Source organism: Fukomys damarensis, unplaced genomic scaffold (assembly GCF_012274545.1).
Source record: "Fukomys damarensis isolate Sample0158 unplaced genomic scaffold, DMR_v1.0_HiC HiC_scaffold_5, whole genome shotgun sequence".
Taxonomy (NCBI): domain Eukaryota; kingdom Metazoa; phylum Chordata; class Mammalia; order Rodentia; family Bathyergidae; genus Fukomys; species Fukomys damarensis.
In genome coordinates, this window is record NW_022900917.1 from 53,796,301 (window position 1) to 53,813,124 (window position 16,824).

The 16,824-nt window shown below is 38.3% G+C and overlaps 1 protein-coding gene, 1 long non-coding RNA gene and 1 other non-coding gene across 3 annotated transcripts; 2 read left to right on the forward strand and 1 right to left on the reverse strand.

The window, feature by feature from the left end:
- Positions 1-8,743: 8,743 nt before the first annotated feature.
- LOC104853223 lies at positions 8,744-9,564 on the reverse strand. Its single transcript, XR_777718.2, has 3 exons — positions 9,393-9,564; positions 9,061-9,154; positions 8,744-8,984 (listed from the first exon to the last, which is right to left on the reverse strand). It is a non-coding gene; the product is annotated as an uncharacterized LOC104853223 (long non-coding RNA).
- A 115-nt stretch (positions 9,565-9,679) lies between these two features.
- On the forward strand, positions 9,680-10,947 carry Rps20 (ribosomal protein S20). Its single transcript, XM_010611124.3, has 4 exons — positions 9,680-9,822; positions 10,023-10,122; positions 10,381-10,454; positions 10,727-10,947. The coding sequence occupies exons 1-4, from the start codon at positions 9,820-9,822 to the stop codon at positions 10,907-10,909; spliced, it is 360 nt and encodes a 119-aa protein (XP_010609426.1). The 5' UTR covers positions 9,680-9,819; the 3' UTR covers positions 10,910-10,947.
- LOC117285069 lies at positions 10,247-10,313 on the forward strand. The gene has a single exon (XR_004516078.1). It is a non-coding gene; the product is annotated as a small nucleolar RNA U54 (small nucleolar RNA).
- Positions 10,948-16,824: the final 5,877 nt, after the last annotated feature.

Below are 16,824 nucleotides of genomic sequence, written 5' to 3' on the forward strand. Positions count from 1 at the left end.
CCTTGAGCTTAATGGTTTCCTAATCAGGTGTTTAGAGACTTTTCTGACAAGATCAGTAGTGATGTTAAAAAATGTGATTGTTGGATCTTAAGTGATGAAATATGTTAACGTTTCAAAGATCTGTATATGTCAGTGAGCCAACATTTTCCCAATGATATTACAGAATAATATTACAGAATAATGCGTGGGTGAAAGATCCATCAAAAGTACAAGAGGCAAGTAGCTTTTAATACAACAGTATAAAAATTTCACTGATATGAACTTCCACATTCCTATTTTAACTAATCCTTAAGAAACTATTACTTTGACAATTTTTGTGTAATATCAAAGAATATCCACAAAAATTGGAATAGGTTATCAAGTCTTCCTTTTCCAACAATGTATCTGTGCTTACACAGATGTTTGAAAAAAATATACTTCAACTGAAACAACATGCTAGGTTATATTAAATGCAGAAGCAGATATAAGAGCCAGATATAAATAGTCTTGCAAAAATGTAAAATCAGAGGGGCTGAGGATTTAGCTCACTATGTTGATTCTTCCTACCCAGGAGCAGGGGCCATCTACCTTGCATGTGCAAGGACCCAAGTTCCCTGATACCAAACAAAGTAACTAAATAAATTAAAAATTTTTTAAAAGTAAAATCTGTAGCACTCTTTACACTAACATTTCTTTTGTTTTGTTTGTTTGTTTGTTTTTTGATACAGGGGATCAAACTTAGGACCTTGCACTTGCAAAGTGGGCAGTAGAACCACTGAGCTAAATCCCCAGTCCCTACTAACATTTCTGTTATAGAAAAAATATGGCTATTTTTCATTTTTTTAATGCTAACTTATTTTAAAATAAATTCATAAATATTTACTTTTTTCTAAGGTAGTAAATATCAATAGTAAAGTAAAAGCCTTTTTTGTTGTAGTTTTCAATAATTTTTAAGTGAGTAAAGAGTTCCTAAAAGATAAAGATTGTGAATTGCTGTTGTAGTTAATTGCTCAAACTGACCACAAAAGAGATATCAAGGCAACTCAACTGTCACAGAATAAATTAAGACAGTATATATTTATCCTTCTATAAAGTATGTATTCTACCAAATCTTTAAGGAGCGGGTGAAAGGAGGGCAGGGGAATGGGTAAAAAATAAGAACCAAGATACATCATGTAAAGGGACAAGATCCCAACGATGAATGTAACTGTATTGTATACCTAAAATGTACTAATAAACTTAAAAAAAATCTTTTACATATAACTATGTAAGTCTTTACAGAGCATTAAGATAAGATTTGTTTCTGTAACACCAGCACATCCACACAATCACACATATTTTTAAAAACTTATTTATATTATTCTTTGCAAAGAAATATTTACTCTAGGAATGCAAAAATGGCTCAATATCAAGAAAGCTATTTGCTGTATTCATTGATCAATAAAGAAAAATCATACAAATGCTTGCTTAATTATTGAAAAGTCATTTAACAAAAATCTAAATTTTGTTCTAAAATGAAATCATAAAATTACTGGAAAAATCACGGACTGTTTTTAAAAATATCAACATTGAGAAGCTCTTTTTAACCATCCTCTGCTGTTTCCAGCTTCTCTGCCTATGGATTCTAGACCTCACTCTTCTAGTGTTGGGGAGCAGGAAAGAGAGATAGAGAAGACAAAAGCCATCTTGTGTATCTTCCTAACTTCTTGTTTCACTGTTACCCTCCTATAATTAAATCTCTTCCCTACAAAAATCCTTCAGCAGTGTAGTGAACAGAATAGTGTCCCAAAAATGATATGTCCAAGTCCTGACACCCTGTATCCATGAATACTTGGAAAAGGGGTTGTTCAGATGTAATTAAGAATCTCAGAATGAGAGTAGTGTCCTTAGAAAAGAGTAGGATTTGACACAGAGACACAAAGAGAAGGCCATGCAAAGATGGAAGCAGAGATTGGAGTGATGTGTTTACATGGGAAGAAACACCAACGATTTGCCAACAGCCAGCAGAGGCCAAGAAACAGGCATATAATGGATTACTCCTCAGAGTCTCCAGAAGGAACTGAACAGCCCTGCTAACATCTTGATTTTGTATGTCTGGCCCCCAGAACTAATGAAACAATACGTTTATGTTGTTTCAAGAGACCAAGTTCATGGTGTTTATTTGTGCTACTGGGGATAGAACACGGGGCTTTATGCATGCTAGATAAGCACTCTACCAGCAAGGTACAACCCCAGTCTGCAGTAAATTTTTTACAGTAACTCCAGGAAACAGCTTCTTATTGCATTTAGAATAAAACCCAAGCTCCTAATTCTTCTTTCTATGGTAACATCACCTGTCTTTGACTTCTCTGCCTCTGCTCCTTTCACTGACCTGTTATTCTTTTTGGCGACTCAGCTAGAAAGGCGAGATCTTCACTTTCCCAGGCTCTCTTGCAGCCTGGTCTTGACCTCATGAGTTAGGAAATGCCTGTCAGATGTTGGTATGAAGGAACAGGGAAAGCACACAGAATCCCTCTGGAGAGAGAGTCTGGCCTCCAGTGGCAGCAGAGGCAATGGCTTCAGCATAATGCTCGGTGACCAGAAGAGCCTCCTGTATCATTGAGACTCAGCCCTGTACAGGTAGAAATGCTTTGTCCAAAATGCTTGGGATTTTTTTCACATTTTGGAATATTTGTCTATATATAATTGACACCTTTGGGGAAGGGACACAGATCTAAGCACAAAATTGATCTATGTTTCATACCCTCGTTATACATAACCTAAAAGCAAGTTTACCCAATATTTTCCACACAAAACATTTTCATTTAGTGCTGTAGAAGTTTTGGATCTTGGAGCATTGTGTTTAGATTTTTGGATTAGGGATTACATGCACAATCTATATGATGATCAAGGCATTGCTCCTGCAGTGTACTCTCTTAAGACTAGTGCCCTTGTCTTAACACATGTCCTTTTACTACACAGTAATCTGCCTAATGTAATTCAGAATGAATTTCTATAGCGTGCTACCAGGAGCCTGGTCTTCTCCCAAGCTTTCTGGTGCCTCCCTTGTTCATGCAACACAGTTCTGCCCCACTTAGCTTATGTTGCTTTCGTTATAGAATTTATCACTGTCTGAAATCTACTTTATTTGTTTCTTAGCCAGTTATCCGTCTCTTTACACTAAAACTCACATTCCATAGGGCAGGAGTAAAGTGTCTTACTTTCCAATTTATACTCAGCACTAGAACACACCTGGACTTAAGCATCTGTGTAATGGAGAACCTTTGTATGCAAGTAGAAAAAAGGACAATTGCTAAAGTTTAAAATGATTTCAAATGACCAAGAAGTTCACAGCAGAGAATTCTCTAAAGTATAATGATGAATTTGGCTTTATAGACAATAAAGGAAGTTTTCAGACCACATTGAGGTCATTCATCAGCAACCACTGGAGACAACCAGAGGCCCATTCTGCACCTCTTGTTTTTTGAAGAAGCTCGGCCACCATAGTATGGCAGGTTGGCAGTCTTTCACAAAAGCAAGAAGGAACTTTGAACAACGAGAATTTCTTACACTGCAGCCTGTAATTCTGTATTCCCATAACAACATGGACAAAGTGGTCAGATACCATTTATTAATATATTGTCCCAGGCCAGGGATTTGGCTCAGTGGTTCCACCACCTGCCTCACAAGTGTAAGGACCTGAGTTCAATCCCCAGTACACACACACACACACACACACACACAAAACACACACACACAAATACATTTATATATTTTTAAAAAATATATATATATATTGCCCCAAGATGCCTTTTTTTTTCTTTTTTTGGTACCAGGGATCAAACTCAGGTCCTTGTGCTTGCAAGACAAGCGACGGCAACACTGAGCTAAATCCCCAGCCCACCAAGATGCCTTTTTGAGGAGTCACAGCTAACCATTCTAACCTGAGGTTTTCAGTATAAATATGTGTACATACAATATGTTAGTTACATATTGAGGAATAACAAATTACACATCTAGCAGTTAAAATCAATGTGCATTTATCATCTCATAGTTTCTGGGGATTAGGAATACAGGTACGGCTTGGGAGGGTCCTTGGCTTCAGTGTCTCTCATTAGTGCCACAATCAAGGATCAGGTCAGTTCTGGCGTTCCACCTGATGACTCCGCTGAGAAGGGATAGGTTTCTGCAGTCATGTTTTTTGGTAGAATTTCAGTTTTTTCTAGGTGGAGCAGAACGTCTCAGTTCCACGTGAGTCTCCATAGAGCAGCCTCCAACACAGCCCCTTGCTTCCTTAACAATATCAAGCAAGAATCTGTTAGGAAGATGGAGCCAGAATCTTTTAAAAATACACTCATGGAATGGCAGTCCAGAACTTTTGTCAAATTATAGTATTTGGAAGCAAGTAAAAAATTCCTACACCCAAGGGAGGACATTCCATGGTGTCTTGAACAATAGGAAGTAGTGGGACTGGGGCTATACTGAGTCTGTCAACCACCAAAAGCAACACAGTAGAGTCAGTGAGTGGGGAGAGCCGCAGAGTCTTTTCATACGGGGGACAAGTGGTAGATGTGTTTTATAAAAAGTTGTGTGAATCCTACACAACATAAAAGCACAAAGCCCGGGAAAAGTGGCTAACAGGTACACATGTTCCCAGCCTCCCTGAATGATGCTGGATCACAAAGGTATGGTAATGGAAATCCTCTGCAGGTCATGTGCTACAGCCAGAGAGAGAAAAGGCACTGATGAGCTTGGTGGGCAGGACATTCAGCTCCACCTCCACAGAGAATTCTATGACCTTTGCAGAGGAATTATTGTAGAGTGATGCATGGAGAGCCTATTCATGCTATTTTAATATAATAGGATCCTGTATCTCTCAGGCGTATTACTGCTATTAATGGTAAAGATGAGCACTAGCATACTGATAGCTCAGTGTGGTATCTAACCATACAGACACTAGAATTAAACTGCATGGGTTCAAATTCTGGCTTCTCCTGTGACCTTGGGCAGATTATGTAACTTCAGTGCCTTCCTAAGTAGAAAATGAATAACTGTGGATCTTTTCTAGGGTTAATATGAGGATCAAATAGATTGACAGAGCACTGGTGATGGTGCTGGCTACTATCAGGTGCTGAGTACTGCACTGTCTTCAGAGTTAATCCCAGGAAGCCATGAGGAGTTGCCTCTAGAGTACTCTCCCTGACCAATGCAACATGAGCAAATACAAAAGAAAGTTTTGAGTTCTCCCTTTTTTTGAGACAGTGCTATGTGAAATTTAGGTAGTCCTCAAACTCACTATGTAGCCCAGGCTGGCCTTGAGCTCACAGTGATTCTACTGCATCAGCCTTCTGAGTGCTGGGATTACAGGAGTGTGCCACCATGCTTGGCTCTCCTTGATATTTTATTTTTAACTTTCAGGATGAAGAAAGCTTGATTCGTATACAAAATTCTGCAAATAAAAGTGTCTAAAGAGACTTGTCCAGGCCCAGGGATTTAGTTCAGTGGTGCCACCACCTACCATGCAAGCGAAAGGTCCTGAGTTTGATCCCCGGTACCCAAAAAACAAAACAAAAACCACACACACACACACACACACACACACACCCAAAAACAAAATAAAGAGACTCATCCACATTCATGTGACAATTTTCCTTTATTATTTTGTTTATTAGTACATGCATGTGTACTAAGTAGTTTTTCAACGGCTGTGAATTTCCTTCTTGGAATGGATGACACTGCCATTGCAGTGAAAGGCCAGTAGGTGGCTTCCATAGCCTCACAAAAATATACATACACAATACAAGTCTTCACAAGATAGTTTTGAACTACAAAAATGAGTAAGAAAGTCTACGGACACAGATGTTGAAACCATATTTTGTTTAGGCCTTAGGAATGTTTTTAAAGGTAAAATGTAATGAATATTTAATTCAATTGTTTTCACACTTAAAATCTCATTACATTGTTGATAGAGGTATTTATTGGGGTACAACCTTCGAGAATGCAACTTTATACCAAAGTAGTTTAAACAGTCTTATTCTTTTACTTAACCACTATATATATGTATATATAGGAATTATATATGTATATATGTACATATATGTATTTATATATATATTTATACGTATATGTATTTAAGAGGAAAGATGGTGATTGTGCCCCACGAGAAACTTTGACCATGACAATGTCTGGATACATGCTTGAATGTCAAGACTGGATGAGAAACCTTACTATTAGCAGATAGTGGGTGCAGTCCAGAGATAACAAACATCCCATAAAATACAGTACAGATGTGTGTTGTGGTGAACACCTGTAATCCTAGCGTTCAGGAGGCTGAGGCAGGAGGATTGCCATGAGTTTGAAGCCAGCCTAGGCTACATAGTGAGTTCAAGATCAGCCTGAACTACATAGTAAGATCCTTTCTCAAAAATCATCCAACCAACCAAACAAAAAACTTCCACAGGACAACCCCACCCCATATTCAGCCCCAAAATGTCAATTATTCTGACCATGAGAAGACCTGATCTACAAACATATTGTTTAGAAGAGTAAAAGTTGGGGGAAAAAAAGAAGAGCTAAAGATGGGAAAAGAAACTTAAATATCTAAATAGAAGATTGGTATACCAAATTGTGAAATAATTTTCTGTACAATTCGTGATTATTTAGTTATTAAAAGGTAGGTTGCAAAATACTATATTTTGATAAAATAATCAAATTGTACATAGACTATGAGTCTATTTATATATTTTATCACCTGAGAGTATATGTAAATAATGTTTATCTTGGAATGGTGGAATTATGTATAGTTTGTTCATTTTTTGCTTATTACAAATTTCTATTATTTCTTCAATACTATCTCACATCTAATATTAGAACATAATATTTTAAATAAAAATTTGGGGCCACAGCAACTGCTAATTTTCAAGATAAAATACAACAAATGTTTGAAAATAAAACTAATAAACTTTAAAAGACTGTTCCCTCTTTCCACTATCTCCACTAACTTCCTTCCCTTGCTCCCCAGCCTCTGGAAAAGACAATTTTACTCTATTTCTATGAGATCAACCTTTTTAGGCTCTGCCCATCAGTAATATCATACAGTATTTGTCTTTCTGTGTTTGACTTATTTCATTTAACACAATGTCCTCTAGTTTTCTCTCTATTAAATCAGGATTTCCTTTATATAGAGTGAATAATATTCCACTGTGTTTCTATTACATTTCTTTATTCATTAATGAACACTTAGGTTGTTTTCATATCTAGGCTACGATGAATAATGCAGTGAACAATGGTGGGGTGTAGATGCCTCTGAGATATTATTTCATTTTCTTAGCAGAGGTACCTCACATGGGATTTCTGGGATTATGGGTGGTTCTACTTTTAATATTTTAATGAATATTCATACTATTTTTTGAAAATACAGTGATGTTGTTAATTACAGTGGTCTAATATTATGCTACCCAGACATTTACTTAGGTCCAGCTCCATCAGCCATTTTCCCATGCATGTTGGGCATATTTTCTGTACTGAAATTCCTTTTTTAATTGTCCAGAAAGTTAACACATTCACTATTTCCTCAACCACTTTAATAGTAACTGTTATGACTATGTCTAAATGTCCCCCAGAGTCTCATGCAGTCATAGGTGGGGCTTTTTCCATGGTTGATGGATCTAGTGTGATGCTGGAATTGATTCATGGTGCAATGCTAGGATTAAGGGCACTAAGATTAAGGATATAGTGCTCCCAACCCTAAGTAGCTTGATAAGATATAAGAACTAGAAAGTTCCATGGTTGTCCCTTGCTTGCTTTTGCTGTCTTGTGCCTGCAGTGAACCGTTTCTCCTCTGTGATTCCCCTCAGCCATGTGCCAGTCTGCCTTAGAGCCAGCTGATTATCGACTGAAACCTCTACTAACTGTAAGCCAAATAAACTTTTTCTCCTTTAACTTTGGGTGTCAGGTATTTTGTCTCAGCAACTAGAAAAGTAAGACAATAAGATAAGACCAATAACAGATATGGAAGGTTTGTTGTTGAAAACAATTATAATTGTACTTCTCTAGCACTCCTTGAGTTTCTGGGTGTCCTGTGAGATATGAAGGAAAGGAAAAAAAAATGAAGGCTGACGAGTACTTTCCCTGAAGATACTCACCACCCTTGGTGCTAATCCAGTGTGGGTTGATCACATCCAGAGAGTTGGACAGCTGCGTATTTCTTGATGCAGATAACCACTCCAATAAATTAAGGTCCCAAGGTATGTAGTCTTGTTTGGGTTACAGCTACTAAAATAAGAATGCAGGTTTCTAGATCTTCTGCTGCAAGTTCTGTCAATAAGTATTTATTATTATTTATTATTTATTTATTAGTATTTATTATTTAAATGGATTACATTTAAAAACAACTGAACCAGAAAATATACCGATTTAACATCTAAATTAACTGCTAAATGACAGTAAAATCTGGTATATGAGTCTGACAAAGACAGTTATTAGCCAAATCATTTCAACTATAATTTCCCCATAGGATCAGAGGAGAACACCTCAAGAATAAGCCCTGCTGAGGGGTCAGTAGTGCTCTGTCCTTCACCAGTTCAGTACGTGCAAATATCTCATTTGACTCTATGCTTCAAATGTGAAACAGAATGAGGTTATTTTTTCCTTCTGCCCTCTGCTAAAACCCATCTCAAGGATTTGGTTCTACTTAATCTCATCCTCAGCTTCTTTATTTTTACTAGTAATACAACATAAAGATTACATTTGTAGTACATAAAGATTACATTCATCATGGGGAGTTGGTACAGGTACATAACACATCTTAACTCTCTTAAACCGCCCCCCCATCTCTTGGTCCCTTTCACATTTGTAAAAGATTTCCCTGTTTCCAATTATCTATCTTGTCTATGTCTGATGCTCTCTTCCCTGGTCAGCTGACCATTCTTGGGTTTCAAGGGCCATTTGTCACATATTTGATTATGAACAGATGTTCACTGTTAAGGAAATCTTGGAGGTCTTATCCAATACAATATTTCTGTAACCTGAAAGAGAGGAAATCATGTTTAGAATGGGGAACTAGCGTGTTCCAGGCCCGACCTCGAGGTACCACACTCTCACCCAATGGTGTGAAACCAGGTTGTTCACCCTCACATCTCCGGAAAAGGAGAAGCCAGTCAGGTCTCTTGCAGGAGACGAGGATGCTTCTGCCGGTCTGGGGAGATAGAAACCAAATTATCACAAATGGACATTTCAGGCGCGGGTAAATTGCTGCCTACTAATTTTAAAAGTAACATTATCAGGCTTGTTGGATTTTTTTTTTTTTTTTTAAACAAGAAGCGTGTTAATTAAACTCAGAATAGTCGCTCACTTGAGACGAAAGAGAGTTGATTTGGTTTGTATGGTAGGCAGAATTTGAACTATGAAAACTACAAAGGTAGGCTGTACTTTACCGGTGGACAAAGGGCAGTGCGTCAGACAGAGGAGTTTCTCAGGTTTCAGCCTCAGCTGCCTGTCGTCTTGGCCAAGTGGCCAGAGAACCGAGGTAGCTGCGCCGGCGGAAACCCCATCCCAAGGGGCTGTGACTCCGCCTAGACGAAAGGGGGCGCCCTGAGCCGCGCCGTTCTTGCCAAGCCCGCGGGTGCTCCAGCCTGGCCCCACGCAGCCGCCTCCTCAGCGCGCGCGGGAGAGTTCCTTTTCCGGGGCGTGAGACACCCGGATGCCACTGTGCTATATAACTGCCGATCCGGGCTTCAGCTTTCTTTCTGAGGAAGAGGCTCCTGTGGTGCGGGGCTCTTTGGCTCTGTTCGCTCCTGTTCCTGACTCACCGCTGTTCGCTCTTGGCGAGGAACAAGTCGGTCAGGACGCCGCGCCGCCGCCATGGTGAGGACTGGAGCAGCGCCGCGCCTCTCGGGCTCGTGCGCTGCTGGGGCTGATTTTGGGGACCCGACAGTCGGTGTAGCGTGCGCGGACTCAGCTTCCCAGCAAAGGGCTCCCGCGGTGGTGAAGGTGGAGGGGCCGGGGAGGCCACACGCGGGTTGTGATAAACTGCTTTTTAAATTGTGCTTATCGGCCCGTTTCAGGCTTTTAAAGATACTGGAAAGACACCCGTGGAGCCAGAGGTGGCCATTCACCGAATTAGGATTACCCTCACCAGTCGCAACGTGAAATCCCTGGAGAAGGGTCAGTAGGGTAATTTCGAAGTGAAAAGCAATGTATTTGACTTGTTAGTGCTTGAAATTGACTGGAAGTGGTAGATTGTTAAGATTATTTTCAGTTCTCATTATATAGCAGCAGTTAAGACGTTTGGCGATGAGGATATCCCTACTGTGTTGAACTACAGTGATAACTGTATACGCTATTCTGAGCCAACAGCTAAGGTTTCTTAAACCAGTTTTAATTGTTTGGAACGAATTGAGAGGTTCTTTAATTTCCTCGTAGTGTGTGCTGACTTGATCAGAGGTGCAAAGGAAAAGAATCTCAAAGTGAAAGGACCCGTTCGCATGCCTACTAAGGTAAATAGTCTTGCGGTGGGGGGACGGGAAGTAGTCTGGCTGGCAAAAGAATTGAATCATGTTAACTGTACAAGCCCAAATAAAAATGGCTAGTATTGCTTGTATTGGGTACCTAATGTTTTGAAGTGGCTGTTTAAAGTCCCAAGTTCTGGGTGTACTGTTCTTTCAGGGTGAGGGATTGGTGGTCTCAAATTCATATACTCTGTACTTCAGAGTAACAGTTTTACACAGATAATCATTAAACACTAGGTTTCTCTTGCCTTTTGTTGCAGACCTTGAGAATCACTACAAGAAAAACGCCTTGTGGTGAAGGTTCTAAGACATGGGATCGTTTCCAGATGAGAATCCACAAGCGACTGATTGATTTGCACAGTCCTTCTGAGATTGTTAAGCAGATTACTTCCATCAGTATTGAGCCAGGAGTGGAAGTTGAAGTCACCATCGCAGATGCCTAAGGCAACTGTTTTAATAAATTGATAATCAATTGTTAAAATGTGTTTGACTTTCATTTGGCATGTCTGTTAGGGAAGAGAAAGGGGTTTTCACTTTTCAAGTAAAAACTAGACTGATATTTAAGAAACCAATTTATTCTTTATAGACTTTAAATCATTCAAAACTGAATTCAGACAGTAGTGCATTGGGCCACGTTGATGTAAATGCCATTTTTCAGTGTAGCATGGCAGTTCGTAACTTTAGGCATGTGTTGAAACTCCATAATGTGGACAAAAGTGGTAATAAGGAAATGTTAGCATCAGTAGGTCATATCTGTAGACTACCTTTTTTTATAAATTCCTTGGAAATAACTTACAAAGCAGGTCTTTATACGTCAGGATGTTTAAAGATGGTTATTCTAGCACTATAGTGGCTTTGCAATTTAAACTGGTTTGCCAAAACAAAATTTGCTTTTAGTGACTTAAAGGTTTTTTCTATTAAATGTATTAACAAGATACCAGTTTTTCTCTGAGGAGAAATTTCCAGAAATGTGTCTTTAGAAGGTATTTAAGTATTTTTACAAATTTGTAAAATTCTGTCAAAAGAATTTTAGCCGTTTTTGTTGTTTAATAGAATTATAGTCCTGGGGTAATTAATGCTTTTCCTTTGGGTTTGGGCTTCTAGACTATCCAGTTTACTCACATTACTTTGATACTGTCTTAAGGTCAACAGGAATACATTGACTCACACTTCGAGTGAACATACCTGAAATTCATCTCACAGAAACCCTGTTAGCTGTCTCAGCCCATGCTCCACCACATAGGTGTACAAACTATTGGCCTGAGGGTGGAGTCTCGTCTCTTTCTGTTGCCTTCTCGAACAGCTTTACTTTTATGTCTTTTAGCATCTCTTAAGAGCTAGATTAACATCAGATTCAAATGAAACTACTGAGCTACCAAGTTGCTAAATTTGCAGGAAGATTCAAGGATTTTTAGGACTGGGGATTTAGCACAGTGGCACCACACCTGCATTGCAAGGGAAAGGTTCTGAATTCAATCTCCGCTACCAAGAAGAAAGGATTTTAAAATATAAATTGGGACAATATGTTTGCGGTAAGCCATTTTTTGTCATTCTACCAAAATTATATAAAACTAGCTTGGGAACACTTAAAAGGTGGTTTTGTGAATATGCTACTACTATAATGTATTTTAAGAATGTTTATAGGATAGGGGATAATTAACGATCACTGCTAATGATCCATTCTTGTCAGGGAAACTGGCTTTGTTTTAATTCTTCAGTGAATTCTCAAGAGCCAGAGATTAAGGCCTGTATGTCCTATAGCTCTGTTTTAAGCATTCTGCACACTAGGGAGTGCTAGAGAGCAGTCAGGTTGCCTGGTGATGGGTGGCATACTGAAGTGTATTGAAAGGTAAAAGTCTGGATTATATAGTACCCTGAGAAAACTAATAGGGAAAAGATCTAGATTCTATGAAAATTACTTAAAACCAAAGAGCAGATGCTGTGAAAAATCCCAAAATGAACTTTTCTTGTGAGTTTGAGTAATTGAGTTTTTTTACCACTAGATGGTGTTAAAGCAGGAAATAATACTTCAAAAACCTTAAGTGCCTGAAATAACAGTGCTTCAAATCGAAGGTTCAGTTTCTATTTGAAAACAGTCCCTGCCTTTGACCTTTGAATGTAAAGAATGAAGGACAGGTTAAACTGGTAATGATTTTATAAACGTTGGCCATCTTTATGGATGGGAAATTAAAGGTTTGCAGTGACAGCCTTTCCAGTCATCTCTGGATTCACAGTACTGCTTTGCTTCTATTTTAGAAATGTGACCTAGCTAATTTAGCAAGTGAATTAGAACTATGCATTTGTTCATTGCTAGATCAGATTTCTTCACCTGACTTCACTAAATTGCTTGTGTGTATGCTCTGAAAATTTAGAGAGAACAAGAGAAAGTATGAGTGGAAAGTTTGGCCACGCAGGTATAGTTCAGATATACTTAGATATGAGGGCTTGATCGAGTTAACATCTTTAAGCTTGGGCTCATGTGCCAAATAAGGATAGTGATAGTAACTATCTCAAATGTGTATCTGGGTGTTCCATTGCCTCTCTGGGAAATATTTTGTAATTAAACCAAGACTAGCTTGATAAGGGCAGGGATTTCATGCACCCGGACTTTGATTCCCAGAGGATGTGGTACACTAGCTCATATTTGAACCCCCAGGGCATGCCCTTTTCTCTTCCTATAAGGGGAATAGAGCACAGTAGGGCCTTTGCACAGAGTTACATCCACAGCCCTTTTATTTTTTTTAAATTTGATACCCGTCTCACTAAGTTGCCCACACTCGGCTTCAATTTGCCATCTTGTTGAGCATTTCTACATAAATTTTGGTGAAATATTTTATAATTAAAATATGACTATATCTAAGGCCCAGTGTTGCGTCCTCTATGACCTGGCTAAGACGTGTGGAAACATAAGTCTATTTTGTCTCCAATCACAGTTGAGGCCTCAATGGTCCATGAGGTTGTAGTGCTCAGTGACAAGTTTACATCACCTGAAGACATCCTAGTTCTTTGAGAATGTAGTTGTAACAAAAAGATTTCACCTGGGGAGGGACAAATTCTTTATCAGCTTAATTGATCCCACCTACTGTTGTGAGAATGTTCTTCTTTCCCCTCTCATCAGCATGAGATTTGCATTGACATAGGACCACCCCCCACCCCCTTCACCCTATACTCTGCAATTATTGTGTGCATCCATTTAAGTGATGGCTAATATGGAGAGTCTGGGTCTTTGCCCACTTTGAGGCACTGACGTCCTGGCCCCGCATTTACTTTGAAATTACGCAAGTCTCTGCTGTCTTTCTCTAGCCCTCACCACCCCCTTTTTCTCTGTGGTTGGAGCATTGATCTGCCTCTGATAGTACTCCAGAAAACGGATTACAGGTGTGTGCTACCACACCCAGCTGAGACATTTCTAACTTCATCCTCCACAAACAAGTGACCAAGCATATCTAATGGTATAGAGAACTTAGCAAAGCCAATTTTCTGTTTTGAAAGATAAGGAGCTAAATTAATACTTCATCCTAGAAATAGCATATTTTAGTATAATAAACTCTCAGAACTAGAGAACTGAATCCCAGTTTATTTTTGCTTTACATATTGTAGTTACAAAACCTATGATATAATTAATACCAGATTTTTCAAAACTTTTAATGTACATGTTAGTATAAACAATAAATCTAATCAAAATCTTTGAGATACTTATTAATACAAATGAGACAATAATAAATTACTATAATTTTGTCTTAAAGAGTTTTAAAATTGACAATTATACATATGAGGTACAGTGTGGTTTCATACATACATTCAGTGTATAATCAAATCATGTCTGTTCATAAACATTACATTGGGGTTGGAGGATGTAGCTCAGTGGCACAGCGCCTGCCTGGAAAGTGAGGCCCTGTATTTGATTTGCAGTACCAAAAAAAGAAAAATTGTAGTAAACATTACATTGAGAACATTTGGACTCCTCTTTTATAAAATAGCTAAGTTGCGAGTCACAGTTTACTGTAATATTCTAAAGTATTAGAACTTCTCCCTCCTATATAACTATATTTTGGTACTGGTTATACAACCTTCCCTTTTCTTAATCTCTAATGACCTCTGTTTTGCTCTTGTGTTTCTATGTGACCAACATTTTTATTTTTTCAGATGTGGTCTCATTGTGTTCCCTAGCCTGTCTTGACCTGGCCTCAAACAGCTCTGCCTCAGGCTCCTGAGTACTGTGACTATAGGCGCAAGCTGCCATTTTGAAATTGTTAAGTGTATAGAAATATTCCTGATATTGGTGTTAATACAGATATACTACAACTTTGCTGAACTTACTAGTTCTAATGGGTGTGTGTGTGAGTGTGGTATCGTCAGTACGTCTTATATGATGTCATCTGTAAATGGAAATTTCAATGCAGATTTTTTTTTAATGTAATTGCTCTGGTGAAGACTTCCAGTACTATAGTAAATAAGTTGAAAAACTAGGTATCCTTTCCTTGTTTGCTCCTAATCTTAGAGGAAAATCTTTCAGTCTCACCTTTGAATATCATGTTGGCTTGAGCTTTTCATATATGGCCATTATTATATTCAAATAACTTCTATCCTGGTTTGTTGAATATTCTATCATTAAAAAGTATTAATTTTTTTCAAATTATTTTTCTGCATCAATTGAGATGGTCAAGTGTCTTTTGTCCTTTTTTCTGTTGATGTATATTACATTAACTGATTTTTGCTTATTGAACCAGGCTGTAGGGAGACTTAGATCCTACTGAGGACACCTTCCAACAACTAAAATCAAGAGCAGCAATCTTCATAATTAAGAGCTGAGCTCTTCTCAGGAATCACAGTATATATTCGGGTATAGGCACCTTTACCCTTGTGAAGCAGGTTGGCTCACAGGTGTTTCATTAATTTTTAAATTAATCTCTGTTTAGCTTCCTCCTAACTCCTGCATCCTGCACCAGACTTCTGATCCAAAGGTGCCACTATCCTGGGAAGAGCAGTTCCCACCACTGTACCCTATCAGGAGTACATTCTGGGGGTGGGATCCCCCTTCATTCTGTTCTTTTGCCAATCCTCCATCCACTTTCTGAATTTCAGAAAGTAGCAGGACTCACAAATCCATTTCCTTTCTCTTTTATTATTGATTTATTCTTTGATTTTTCTTTATATCTTTAGGCAGAGAAAAACAAGTATGTGTACTCATTCTGCAATTCTAAACAAATTTAATTGATTCTTGAAGTCCTTCAAACATCTGTTTCTTACAGATAACCTACCTGGGTGGGACACTTCTCACTAGGTAGAGACAGTGTGTAGCCTAATGCTTCAGAACAGGGCTCCTGAGCCAAATTAACTGATAGATCATCTATCCCAAATTTGACTCTGCTCAGAGACGGTACATTACTTACACTCGTGTATATTTCAGTCTTTCTTTCTGTAGCATAAGAAAGTGCCTCATTGAGTTGTCTGAAAAGTAAATGATTTAAATTGTACTTAGGACAGTACTTGGGACAGAACATGTGTGTGTGTGTGTGTGTGTGTGTGTTTGAATTTCTTGTCTTATGTCTTGTACAGTGTTCCCTAAACACAAAGTTAAAAGCAATTCTTTTTTTCTGCTTAGAAATTAAACAGGTTCATGAATGACTGACTGTTTTTGCACCTAAGTAGGTAGTTAATAAATTTGTCAATACCTTCGAATCCCTGGAAGATACTTAGGCATCAGTAACAACTGAAGTACTTTACCATCCATGCAACTCCTAGAAGCAAGAGAGACAACATGGGAAAGGTAACACCCAATGAAACAAATTCTAAATATTTCCTTTTATTTTTATTATTTCATCCTCACAGTATTTCAGTCAAAGCATGAGGAAAACAAGAACTCTTTGAGTCTCAACAAGAAGACCTTAATAAAATATTCCATGAAAGATACACTTCTAACAAATTTTTTTTAAAATCTGTTCATTTTCTATGAGCTATGTGAGGTATTTTTAAATCCTGAAGCTTTCATTACTTGTTGTTCCCTTATGATTTAGCACGTAGTACATTGTCTCATCGCAGATGTTTTCACTTCCAAAAGAACACTCACAGCTTGAGTTTTTCAAAGATAAATACCGTTAACTTTGCTTTAAATTAAGGGTAGCCTGCAGGAGCAAAGAGTATATTACCTCTTAAAAATTGAGGAAAGAGCTGGGAATGGTGGCTCACACCTGTAATTCCAGCACTCCACAGAATGAGGCAAGAGGATGGCCAGTAGTTTGAGGCCAGAACTACAAAAAAGAAAAACCAGTGGTGTAAGAAGTCTTAATTTATCATAATTCAGTCAATTGTTACCACAGTATCAGAAAATCCTGTTGAAACCAGTGCTGTAAGAGGT

Excerpts from the sequence above, each read along its gene's own strand:
- Rps20 (XM_010611124.3), top strand. Across the intron at positions 10,123-10,380 it reads CGTGAAATCCCTGGAGAAGG|TGTGTGCTGACTTGATCAGA; the intron begins GTCAGTAGGGTA and ends ATTTCCTCGTAG. Across the intron at positions 10,455-10,726 it reads CCGTTCGCATGCCTACTAAG|ACCTTGAGAATCACTACAAG; the intron begins GTAAATAGTCTT and ends CTTTTGTTGCAG.